The 13,089-nt window shown below is 34.5% G+C and overlaps 1 protein-coding gene across 3 annotated transcripts in view; it reads left to right on the top strand.

The window, feature by feature from the left end:
* CNOT6 (CCR4-NOT transcription complex, subunit 6) overlaps positions 1-12,452 on the top strand; it is a 55,028-nt gene extending 42,576 nt beyond the window's left edge. For 2 of the 3 annotated variants that reach the window (XM_004693872.2, XM_012733429.1), the window contains exons 5-12: positions 1,344-1,448; positions 1,531-1,599; positions 2,833-2,990; positions 3,788-3,942; positions 4,530-4,684; positions 5,562-5,792; positions 7,332-7,534; positions 9,504-12,452. In XM_004693872.2, coding sequence (XP_004693929.1) covers positions 1,344-1,448; positions 1,531-1,599; positions 2,833-2,990; positions 3,788-3,942; positions 4,530-4,684; positions 5,562-5,792; positions 7,332-7,534; positions 9,504-9,716 — 1,289 coding nt within the window. In that variant the 3' untranslated portion in view covers positions 9,717-12,452. Of the gene's footprint in view, positions 1-1,343; positions 1,449-1,530; positions 1,600-2,832; positions 2,991-3,787; positions 3,943-4,529; positions 4,685-5,561; positions 5,793-7,331; positions 7,535-9,191; positions 9,267-9,503 lie in introns of those variants that run through there. The other variant, XM_012733430.1, reaches the window with a different exon arrangement.
* The last annotated feature ends 637 nt before the right edge of the window (positions 12,453-13,089 follow it).

Below are 13,089 nucleotides of genomic sequence, written 5' to 3'. Positions count from 1 at the left end.
CTGTGCTTTAACCCGCTGCGCCACCAGGGAGGGCCCTGACTTCATTTTTTAAAGATATCTTTAACTTAAGGGTTATGATTATACCTGTCTTATAAGATGGTGACTGAATGAAAATGTCAGGGCTGTTGGTAGCTACAAAAGGAGGCTGTACATGTTAGGGGACAACAATACTAAAACTCATCTTGTAGAGACATCTTATAAAATGTAGGAGTACATATTTGCCATTGTAATTTTAGAATCCTAGAATCTTAAATGTAAAAGAGGTATTAAATGTCAACTACCTTTGTCTTTCCATCCATGCAGTTTGGCTACCCAAAGAATACTTTGTTCCTTCACAGGGCAGGTCATTCTATTTGAAATAGTTAAATGTTTACCAGCTCCCTGAACTTTGATGAGGTTTTTCCTATTAGCTTCTATCCTGTGATCCTTGTTCTGCCAAATTAATCTAGTTTTTCACAAGAGAACAAGGAAGAAAACACTTTTCTCTTTGGACAGTAAGATTCCCCCACCCCCGTCACCCCCCTTTCTTAATTTGGTGTGGTTAGGTTAGGGCTTTTTTCATTTTACCTGCATTCTTCAATCTTTGTCCTTTGTTAGTCTTTCTTACCGTAAAGACAGCTGTTGCAGCCAGAACATACATACATCACTTCTATGACGTATATAAAACCTTTGCTGTTCCAAACTGCACTGTTCTGTTACTTCTATCTGAACGTAAGAAATCCTTCTGAGAGTGTTTGAGATTCTATATAATACATGTAAATCATTGCATTGGCTTTCATGTTTGACACTTAGGAAACAGTTGAATTTATGGAATTATTATTTCATGGATGTGGAGTTTTTTCCTTTCCTGAGTGACTTAACTCTTAAACAGGTCTGTCCCATCTTGATTCCCTGTTCAGAAGAATTTTAAACAATCTAAGGGCTAAACGCATCCGTTTATCATTAGGACATTGTCAGCCTTATTGGATTCTTAGGCTTTTGATTCTGACTCATGATACTGACCATCATCTTTTTCTTCTCTAATCCTTATTTCTACCCTTCCCCAATCTCGTTTTCCCTCACCACCTGTGGTCATTGTGAAAGTGTTGATGAGGTAGGGTAAGATCCAAAACATTACTAGTTATCTTCTAAGTTGCCATCATAGTCTTAATAACATTTCTTGATATTTCAGTAGGTGATAAATCATTAAAAATGGAAAAAATAGTTTTCTCTAGTTTGGTGTTTTAATACAAACTATAGATATATTGTTACAGATGATCTGGTAGTTTTGGTATATTTTTCAGTTTTGAAGTATTTTATTACTTGTCTTGGTTTTATTTTACCTGTTTTAAAAATGTTTTCAGGAAATCCACTTACCCAGGATATATTGAACCTCTATCAGGAACCTGATGGAACCAGAAGGCTGCTGAACTATTTGCTTGATAATTTGGCAGGTACTGCAAAAAGAAGTAAGTGGCCATTTGTTTAAACCATTTTATTAGGAAGATTTATGAGAATATTGCTTAATTTTTTTGTCTTACATTGAATTAGTTTCATCAGAACAGCCACCTCCAAGATCTTGGATTATGTTACAAGAACCAGACAGAACAAGGCCAACTGGTTGGTAACCTTTCTTTTTTTTTTTTTTTTTAAACTCCTGTCTTCATTTGTTATAAACCTGGTATATTGTTGCCATGCTCTAGGTCATGTGCAGCATTGTGATAGAATGCTTAAGATTGATTTGGTTTGAAAGATAATAATAAAAACTTTAATTCTTGCTTACTTGATTTCTGTGTATACTGTGCTATACAAAGGATACTGCACCTTCTCACTCATAAGTGAATTAGCACCAGAGGGCAATTGATGTATCTGGAGAAATTTTTGACTGGTCACTGGAATCTAGTGGCTGGGGACCAGGGGAGTTGCTAAGCACCCTAAACTGCACAAAGAGTTTATCTACCCCCAGTATCATCAGTACTATTGTTGAAAAGCACTGCTGTGAAGCATACTCAGCAAAATAAATAACACCAAAATCTTCCTGCAGTGGAAGTTTCCAAACCCAACCATGTTCCAAATATATTTGATTATTACCAAATTGTTTTTTGGTTTTTTTTTTTTAAAGATTTATTTATTTGTACACACAGAACTGGGGTACAGGCCAGAGGCTCAGGGGTGGCGAGAGGTTTCACCAGAGACAGAGTGGGGTACAGAACAGGCAGATCGACGAAGTACACTGCTGAGGGGAGCAGCTGGGCAGGTCAGGAGAGGTCTGCCACAGCATGTGGATCTCCTCCGGGGCAGGTGGGAATCGAACTCATGCAGAAGTGGCTTTAGCTTCTCACTGCTGTGCTTTAACCCGCTGCACCATAAGGGAGGGCCTATTACCAAATTGTAAGGCAGCCAAAGTCTTTACTTGACAGAGAAATTGAACAAATGACCCCTAAACTTCTTTATCTTACACGAAAATAGCTTGGGAGTTTCATGACATTTGTAACAGAATTTAGTTTTCCTGTATGTATTAATAGTTGCTCTGTGGGAAAGTAATTTATACATCTTCCATTAGCATTTGGCTAATTGGTAAAAAGAATGTGTAAATGAGAAAGAAGCCTTGGTAGTAGAGGCCATTGGGCTCAAGATGTTAGTCTTTTTGCTTCCAAACTTTGTGTAAATACCTTTGTTGTAGCAGGTAACACATGATAATCTTATTTGTCCACAACTTTAGGTCCTTGTGTTTGTCGTATTAGTAGCTTTTCAATGAGTGATTAAAATCATACTTAAGTGTTTAAGTGAAAACTATTGAATTTTTGTTTTCCTGCCACATGTGTGAATAAGATAAAGTTATCTTTCCTGCAGCCTTGTTTTCTGTCATGTGCTACAATGTTCTTTGTGATAAATATGCGACTCGGCAGTTATATGGCTACTGTCCATCATGGGCACTAAATTGGGACTATAGGAAAAAGGCCATTATTCAAGAAATCTTGAGCTGCAATGCTGATATCATAAGTCTTCAGGTAAGTCATGAGAATACTTTCTAAATTGCACAGATGCCTCCATGTTGATAAAACAAGGAGCAATCTGTGAATGCATTACACTGACACATTCAAATTTCCTCAGTTTTTAAAATACTGGCTTTATGTTGTTAGTGATTCCTGGGAGCATTCACGCTAATTGCTTTGTTTGGAAGTACTGTGACTCAAGTAGGTTAAGCTGGGTTTTAAGTATGTGCTTTGACAGCTGAACATCCACCATACCTCTCCCCCCATCCTTCCTCCCCCTCACCCCAACATCCCTGCAGTTATTTTGGAGTTAGGTGGGTAGTAATGTTACTGAAACTGAGGCATTGTTATGTTGTAATTTTGTTTTACCATCAGTGGTAACAGAATATTTAGGATATAGTAAAAGAGCATTGAACCTTACAGGTTTTCAGTTCACTTCTCATTTATCACTTACATGACTTTGGGTAAGTTACTTTCTGCTCATGACCTAAAATTATGATCTTTGAAATTTCTCATATATCTCTGTATTTTGTTTTATGGCAGTTTTAAAACAATAGGGGGAAAAAACATATCTATAGTTACACATCTCTCCATTCTTTACTCCTAAACAACAAATCAACCATGTCAGTGCCTATAAATTAACACATGGGTGTTCCAGTTGGTTTTACATAAATTGCATTGAAAAGATATTACATATTTTATTTTGCAAATCAGTCTGAAATTATTTCAAATTCTCAAACTATACATGGAAAGTTAGTGCATAGAATTTACCTCTGTCTTACAGAATAACTTTGCCATTTATAATTTTTCAGGAGGTTGAGACAGAACAGTATTACAGTTTTTTTCTGGTAGAACTGAAAGAACGTGGCTACAATGGATTCTTTAGTCCAAAATCTAGAGCTAGGACAATGTCAGAACAAGAAAGAAAACATGTTGATGGCTGTGCAATATTCTTCAAAACAGAAAAGTAAGTCTTCTTACTTTTTAAACAGAACATTTTCTCAGTTTTTGCAGAATAGAGGCCAAAGACATGGAAATCAGTTGGCATGTAAGACAATGGGTTACTCAAGAAAATAATAATACTGACTTAACAGGGTTTTATTTTGTTTTGTGTTGTATCATTAATCAGCTTGTTTGGGAAACATGTTGAAAGTGCTGCTGTTTCTTCAGGTGTTTACTAGGGTTTGACTCCAATTGTTATATGAAACACCCTGTAATTGACATTCTCTCTATAATATTAGAAGGATTTTTAAACACATACTTTAGAAAAGAATTATTTATATATTTAAAGGTTGAATATTCTAATACAAAACCTAAACAGAATATAGACTATATTATTTGAAGTTGTAAAATTATTTCAAGATGTTATTTGTATCAGTAACAGTCTGAGAATACGTTTAGATATGGTAAGCTTGGTGTTGAGTGTGGAGGATTTTCCATAATGTAATTTTCACATGTTTTCAGTTAAGTTTGGGGAAACTACTCTTCCCACAAAACTAATATCTTGGTATTCCCAATTCAATGTTTGTGTGTGTGTGTTTGTTTCTGTTTTAGATTTACTTTGGTTCAGAAACACACTGTTGAATTTAATCAGCTAGCCATGGCAAATTCAGAAGGGTCTGAAGCTATGCTGAACAGAGTCATGACAAAAGATAACATTGGAGTTGCAGTACTGCTAGAACTTCGAAAGGAATTGATTGAAATGTCATGTGAGTGACCTTTTCACTTCCTGTAAAATTGACTTCCAAAATTTAATAGAAAACAGAATTTGTTGTTGGCAGTAGTGTTGTCTAACACCTGAAGAAACTCAGTGAGAATTCAAAGCTTATAAAATAACATTCCTCTTTCTTTACCAGAAAGCTTAAGGTAAGAAAACATTATGCAGAATAAAGTATTCAAATAAAGTATTCAAAGAGTAAAGCCAAAGGAAAAGTTGGGCTTTTGCTCCCAAGAATTTTTGATACAGGAAAAATGTTTAATACTAGTTAAAGTAATTGTAGAGAGCAGAACTTGATGTCCTTCTATAACTTCTTGATGGCAAAGATAGTTTTAAGCTAACTTCTCTTCCTAATCTATTTGTAGTCCTTGTTTTAAAGGTCTTGAGTTTTGGGAGGTGAACACTTTACTTCAAATTAAAAATACATTTAGTGTGACCATTATGTGAAGAAGCATCTATCACATGAAGAACAGTTGGAGCTAGAGAAATTTAACCTGAAGGATATAAAAGATGATAGATGGAACTTATCAGTTGTCTTAAATATCTTTCCTTGAAAGGGTGCAGATTTAATTCTCTGGGGTTTGATTTAGAATATCTTAACTAAGATCAGAAGTTTCAAGATGAGAACTGTTTAAAGATTAAGCAATCCCAAGTAGAATGGGCCATTTTTGTTAAACTAGTGAATGTACTCTCTGAAATATTCTACCAGAAGGTTAGAATATTTCTCAAATTTGTTGTAGGGTAGAATTAGTCTTCAGATTGGGGATGTTAGAGAAATTGTAAGGTTCTTTTTTATTCCTAACAAACCCTGTAAGGACATAAGGGGTCATGGGCAGATTTTATGTTTGTTTTCTTTTTATCTTATTTAGCTGGAAAGCCACATCTTGGAACAGAAAAACAACTTATTCTTGTGGCCAATGCTCACATGCATTGGGACCCTGAATATTCTGATGTGAAGCTGGTTCAAACTATGATGTTTCTCTCAGAAGTGAAGAACATTATTGATAAAGCCTCACGAAATCTCCAGTCCAGTGTATTGGGAGAATTTGGAACTATTCCACTGGTATTATGTGCAGATCTTAATTCTTTACCAGATTCTGGTAAGAAGAGGATGCTGTTATTATATAAGATGCTTTTAAACTTGGCTTGCTTTTTTTTTTTTTTTTTGTATTGTTGCTGATAATTACAAATGTGACCAAAACAAAAATTTAGTTTGTAATGGTAGTTATGAATCAGGTCTAAAAATGTATTGTGTGTAGTAGGAGAGTCGTTTTTGAAAATGAAATTAACTTGTGAAAACCTAAGGAGGAAGGGCATTAACCATTTAATAAATCTTCAATAAACACACAGTTGATGACTTAAAATAATTCATTAAATAACATATTGCATTGTCCTAAGGGCACATGTAATTCAGACTTCCAATAGGCTTTTATAATGCTTCCTTGGGAGTCTAGCATTCAGTGATAGAATCTAGTTTAAATTTGCCCTTTTGCAGTATCTCAAATTTTGGGGGTTTTGATTAGAAATACATACTTTGGTAGAAATGAGATCCTTTATTTACACAGATTGTGCATGTGATTTTAACAACAAAAGAACCGGCTCATGATTTTTATCCCAGAATTAAAGAATACAAAGTCTTACTCTTGGATGTGTTTCCATAGATCGTAATATAAAGCTTAATACTTTCATTTTATTTCAACGCTTTATACTTTCACTCATGCAAGAATGCTTTTCCTTAGATTTGCCTGCATGTACACATATTTAAAGCAGCTAATTAGTAGTACATCATTGTCATCCTGATAAATAGCCATTAAGAAAATAGAAAATAGTGTTAAAACTCATTTTCAGGGAAAATGAAAATATAAATTCTTCGTTTGTTTCTTGAAGCTGTGGGGATTACTGCTACTAAAGCAATTGACAGTTACTTTTTGGCAATTTCTCTACACATTTTCCACCCTCTTTAATTTACAATGTATCTGATGGACAATGAGGGATTCTAGTTAAATAATACACATCTTAAGACCTATTTTAGTATTAAAAAAAAAGTAATAAACCCAAGGTAAAAAATCCATATGTACTAATTAAATGAAAATGAGAAATAAATATTTGTAGTGCCATCTGGCCCTTAGGAAATTAAGGAGAATAGTATCTTGGGATGGTGAAGTTGCTCTATATAACTTCACCTAATTCTGTAATTAACTGTTGGTGTTCTTTTTCACAGTTGGCTGTATAATAACGATAAATCCTTGGTGGATTACATCATTTAACTAAACAAACCTACATAACTAAGATCTCAATTAAAAGATCTAAAAAATAGAAATAACTTAAAAATTTTTAAAAGGATCTAGTTTAGCAGATATTATATACCAACACACTTATATTATGTAGTCAAAATAAAAAGATAATTGAAGACAGTATGTAAGGTCATGTGATAAGTAAAGAAAGGTCTAAAGTATTACACTATTAAAGGTATGTGAAATGAACTTAGGCAGGTCTGGCAAGTATGGGGGGGAAACTGGGAGATTTTAGAAAGTGGGTATATGTATTGTTTAAAACTATTGACTATTGCATTATCATTTTTATTTATGTTTTATGTATTTGTATGATGATCGTTGACATTAAGTTTATATTCACCGTAGGTGTTGTAGAATATTTGAGCACTGGTGGAGTAGAAACAAATCATAAAGACTTTAAGGAACTGAGATATAATGAAAGTCTTACAAATTTCAGCTGTAATGGGAAAAATGGGACAACCAATGGAAGGATCACTCATGGTTTCAAGTTAAAGAGTGCCTATGAGAATGGCCTCATGCCTTACACAAATTACACGTTTGATTTCAAGGTAAGTGTTGACCATGAGAATCTTTTCTTTTTATTTTTTAAATTATTTTTTAATTGAGATTAATAATAGGTACCCCTATCAGGTATTGTCTCTATAGTGCACCCAAGATTGATAAACCTTTTTAAGGCCTCCATTTTTTTCAGAGGGTCTTATAACTTTGTTTTATCCTTAAAATGTGGGTATATGTTCAGACTGGAATAAAGCTATTTTGAATTACTTGACAGTATCATTCTTTTATTACTCTTCTGTAGAATTCCATGTGGTTAGTGTCCCACCTCTGTTTTATAGATACCTGTTTTATAGATACCCTGTTATTTCCAGGATAAGAAATCAGATAAAATAATGTTGATAAATCTTGAGTTAACTGTCATGATTTGAGGGCAGTTCTGTTTCGTATGTGTTCTTTGCAAACAACTGGATATGCAGTATGTTGACATATAATTTGGTGTCAGTTGGGGTGAGGTGTCCTATCTCATATTTTAGTGTAATTGAAACTATACTCCTTAGGTGCCAAAATGTGGATTTATATAAGCCATTTTAAGCTTTCTTTCCCTTACACAGTTAACAGTTTATGCTGTACAGTCTTACCCTAGTGATTCTCCTCTTTTTTAGTATGAGTGATTATTTAGAGCTTATGTCAGCCATCCTTTTCAGTTACTTTTTGCATTTCTATGTTATCAAGTTCTAGTTTTCTAGCTGGAAAATTATTCAGGTTTGATTGTTAGAGTATAAATATTAATGTTAGTTGGACCTTGTTTTTGGAAGGAGCATTGTTAGACTTATTTGAAAGCTTTAAAAACATATTACTTGACTTTGGAACATCCAAAGCAGTATATCCATAATGATACAACCATGGGAACAGAAGGGTGTTTGAAGTTCTTCTACTTGAATGAAGTGGATTGGGTAAAATGATCATGTAAGTAATGGAAGTTAAGCAGAAAGGGAACAAAACAGAGCAGCATAGATGCTTAACTGATGAGAAAAGAAGGTCATTTCAAGAAGTCAGAAGTGAGTAGTAGGCTTCAGAAAGATATTTAATAAGATTTGTTTCACTAGTGAGCTAGATAGAGAGACTAGACTGTGCCCAGTTGATAAGCACCAAAATGTTAGGTTCTTGTTTCCAACAGATTGAAGAGGAGATGAGGTTGATAGCTAAAAGTTGGGCGATATTAGGTGGTCCCCCTCCCCTTGTTCCTGTTGCTGATAGAGAGAGAGAAGGAAGACACTTGAGTAGGTTTAAGTCTTTTGGCCAAGAATATATCGATGAGAAGCTGGTTATAGGGAAGAGGGGTATAAACCAAGAGATACTTATATGTTGGTGCCAGATCTGTGCCTTGACACTGCTGAAGACATGCCTGTGTCCCTGTGGCGGTAACAGTCCCATGCTCTTGACCACACAGATGAGTGTGTGTAGCATGTAGCCCCTGGGGTGTGCAGCACCAATGGAAGAGAATTGGAGGTGGTAGGAGGAAATAAGTGGGTGAGGGTAGGATTAAGGTCTTTGCAAGATGGTTGCATTTGATACTTGAAGCTTGAGACAGAATTAACCAGATCACACATAACACATGGAAGAAAGGAAGAGGGGACAGAGAACATAGGCAGAGGCCTCTAGAGCTTGTCACCTACAAAGAGTGTAATGTCATATTCCCTTCCCCAGGCTCAGGTGGCAATGGGGTAGTGAGCAAGGAAAATGGCACAAATCAAGTTAGTAAAGAGAAGCAGAGACCATGTCATGAGAGCATGAAAAGATCCAGGTAGGAAGAACAGTTATCCCTAAAATGCCTGTATTCTGCTAGATTTGACATTTGTGAGACCATTTGGTTTATATATATTACTGCCTCTTTCTATACACGAATAAGTTTCTTTATTTACCAACCATGAACTATAAGGTTATGTCTTGAAAGCTCTCAGTATTTAGTGTTGTCTTATGTAGGGGCCTTGTCTTTTATTTTCCCCTTCTGTTTTTCAGGGTATAATTGACTACATCTTCTATTCTAAACCTCAGCTGAACACTTTAGGCATCCTGGGACCTCTGGATCACCATTGGCTAATTGAGAATAACATCAGCGGCTGCCCACATCCACTCATCCCCTCTGACCACTTCTCACTTTTTGCACAACTGGAGCTCTTACTGCCTTTCCTGCCTCAAGTTAATGGCATTCACCTTCCTGGTAGGAGGTAGTCAAGTACCTTCAGAGGATGACCTCAATTTCACTTGTAAACACATAAAACTCTGAATATAGGGGAGTGAGGTATGGCCACTCGGGATTTAGGGATATTTTTTTTTCCTTACTGATGATTTGAATCTTCAACCAGATTATTTTATAAGGATATAAGTATGAAAGTCAGGTGCTAGCAACAGACAAATTCTGAGCCCAATATGCTTTATATACTGTTAGACAGGGATTGGTGTGTTTGCACCTATCTTTAAATTGTTACAAGTAATTTTCCTGTTTCTTCTAATATATTTTCATGCCTTGAAATAGGAAAGTGTTTGAACAGCATATTCTCTTTGCACAGAAATCTGTAGCACTACTTTTTGAGGCCAGTAATAACATCCAGTGACCATTCTTCCATACCCTACTCCCTCCTTTTTCAGACTTGTTTGTAAAATATAGAATTTGAATTTAGCCTTTATGATTGTATATGATCCACAGAAGACCTGATTTATGAAATTTTGTACTAAAAAATCAGATTTGGAAATGATTGTATTGTAAAACTAAGGCTAAGTTTTTTTGTTTTTGTTTTTTTTTTGTTTGTTTGTTTTGTTTTGTTTTTAAACTGTTTCATGCATTATAAAGGCCAGCTTGTAAAAGAAGTTGCAACAGACTTTCTCTGCTGTGATTTGCACTGTTGGGGTTTTGTTAGCCCTTTTATACTACTTTATTTTAAAATTGAGAACATTACTCTTTAAATCTAAAACTCTTTAAAGCTTAGGACATTTTCTCAGACCAGAGGCAAACTTATCTATGAATTTTGGGTTTTTCCATAAACTGTATCTCCCGGGACAGATAAACTGAGCAGAGAATCATTTGTAGGCATTTATGAATTGAATGTAATGGTTGATATATGTACATTCTGATATTTTTAAAGTTTTAACTTTTTTAAGTTAAAAAATTCCAGCTGCTTAGGTACAGTTTCTTAACTCCATTTTAGATGCTTCCTGTCCTATGTCCACTGTGCCTGCCTAAATCTGTCCTCACCAAGCACTGCCTGTGCATGCAGAGAAAATCTGTGCATCCTCTTTTATATTTTTTAAATAGTTTAACATTTGTGAGAATTTTAAGAAAATGCTTTTGTATGAGCTGTGGCTTTTTTCATTGTGAAGCTTTGAATATCACATTTTGGAACATGTTCATAGGGTGGGTCCTGGGTCTTTGCTCACCAGACCTAAAGCACTGCTTATTGGTGTCATTCATTCCACAGTGCTGTTGTCACCCAGAATACTACTATCATGTGAATTCTTTTCGTTTTCCATGTATTCTTTAATCTCCATGTTTTTAAAAAATCATTCCTTTTTTTAAACAAAGTATTTTCCATTTATGAAGCAGTATAAATAAGATGTATTTTCAAAACAGGTCCCTAAGACAATTCTTCAGATCATTTTTAAAGTGACTAAGTCATTTTAATATGTCAACCAAGATAAAAGTTATATTGTACCCTGTATTTTGCCCATAGTGCCATTAGTAGATTAGAGATTAAAGCCAGTGTTCACCTTACAAAGTTTAACTCATATGTATTCTGTTCTTAATCCTTTTAGTCTCTCAAAAATCAAATGAATTCAGAGGGAGCTTGGTCTTAACTGCTTTTGTTTCAACTGCAGGCAGGGGAGCAAAAGGACACCATGTGAGCATTAAGAAAAACAAATTGTTGAATGTTTTTAACAATTTTTATACAGAGAGAATTAGTCATTTTGGATAATGACTTAAAATTTTATGATAAAATGTCTAGCACTTAGTTGTGCTTATTCTGTTTTTAAGAGAAAATATAATTACATGTTTAAATAAGCAACTTTTTTCCTTTTAAAAATATTCTCCAAAAAGTTGTGATCTTGAGTCTTTGTCTGGGACCTGGTTTTTCCTTTGAGGTTTTTTAAGATATTGTTGTGATGGTGGATTTTTTTTGTTGTTGTTTGTTTTTGTTTTTGTTTTTTTGCTTTTGTTTAAGTTGTGCTGACACCAAACACATCCAGTTTATAATCAGTACATTGGAAAGCTGGTATTATTGATATAGAACCAATGCATAACTTTTTATTTTTTTTGTAAAGTGTGAATAAAAGGTGTGTTTACTCATTTTTCCTAAACACTGTGTTGGTAATGTGCATCATGACAATTTCCAGCGAGGGCGGGCTGGAGCTAGTTGGACTGATGAGATGAACCGCTTTTCCTATGATCTGCATTATGTAATAACAGGTCCAGAGAGCTTTATGGAAGGGGAGGGGGAAGCACTTACTCGTTTTGTATTTGTTAATGGAGGATGTATTCTTTTCATAGATGCTGGAACTAGAGTGCACTTGTTAGATGCTAAAGGTTTGAGCTTTACACAAAATGTTTTCATCCATATTTGTTATTGTCTACAATATATTTGAATTTGGGAACAGCATAGCAAGGTAAAAGAGCCTGTTAATGTCTTGAAAATATTTGTTCTTGCTTCTTCTGGACATTCTTCATTCTGTGGGTCAGTTTGATCAGCTTCTCTACCTTACTTAAATAGTGATAAATTGAACCAAGAGTGTAGATTTATAACTGTAACCTTCAAAAGAGAAGAAAATATTTTGGGTCTATAGAGAATAAACAGTCACACCAAAATAGACTTGATACTTTGTTCAGCAAGATTTTGTGTTTTAAATGTTTCTGTGTCCTGAACAATTTCCAATAATCCACAGTTCCTAAAATGCAATAATAAAAACTAGTATGTTTTTTCAAAAGTTCTGTAACAAATACATTTAATGTGGTGTTGCCATTATGTAATTTCAGTGTTCTTGCTGGATAAATCCATCTTATTAATGTTTTACAGAGATTTGAGGTATGTTTTCTGGTTTAATGATCAGAAATTTGGAGGCACTCAATTCCTTGTTGTGAATCTCTTGAAGTACAGTTTACCGTGTTAGTGATGACTATTTATGCTTTGAGAATTTAAATAATGTTCATCAAAATTAATTTATGGCATAATTTAAAGTTATAGAAATAAATTGTTGATTACGACTTTAATAGTCCTAGAAGATATGCAAGGAACATCTAGAAATGTGTGTATTTTTATTGGATTTGGTGATAGCCAGGAAGACATATTTTATGTTAGCACTTTGGAACTAAGGACATTATTGAATTGGGTAGAATGCACTTCTTAATGTTGATATTAAAATTTCAAAGCTCTTCTAAGATTCAGATCTTCAATAATAAAATTGAATTTTAGTATTTTGTTTTTACTATTTAAACTCTTGGAATTAGTTTCCATAATGACTTTTAAGGTTTGGGGGTCATTGCCACAAAAGGAGAAAAGTCATCCTAGGCAAGCCAATTAATGAACTAATCAGAATATCCACTACAAATGCTGCA

This window comes from Condylura cristata, unplaced genomic scaffold (assembly GCF_000260355.1).
Source record: "Condylura cristata isolate star-nosed mole 26May11 unplaced genomic scaffold, ConCri1.0 scaffold00040, whole genome shotgun sequence".
Classification (NCBI taxonomy): domain Eukaryota; kingdom Metazoa; phylum Chordata; class Mammalia; order Eulipotyphla; family Talpidae; genus Condylura; species Condylura cristata.
Note: the sequence above shows the minus strand (reverse complement) of the source record. Positions and strands in the feature narration are given on the sequence as shown.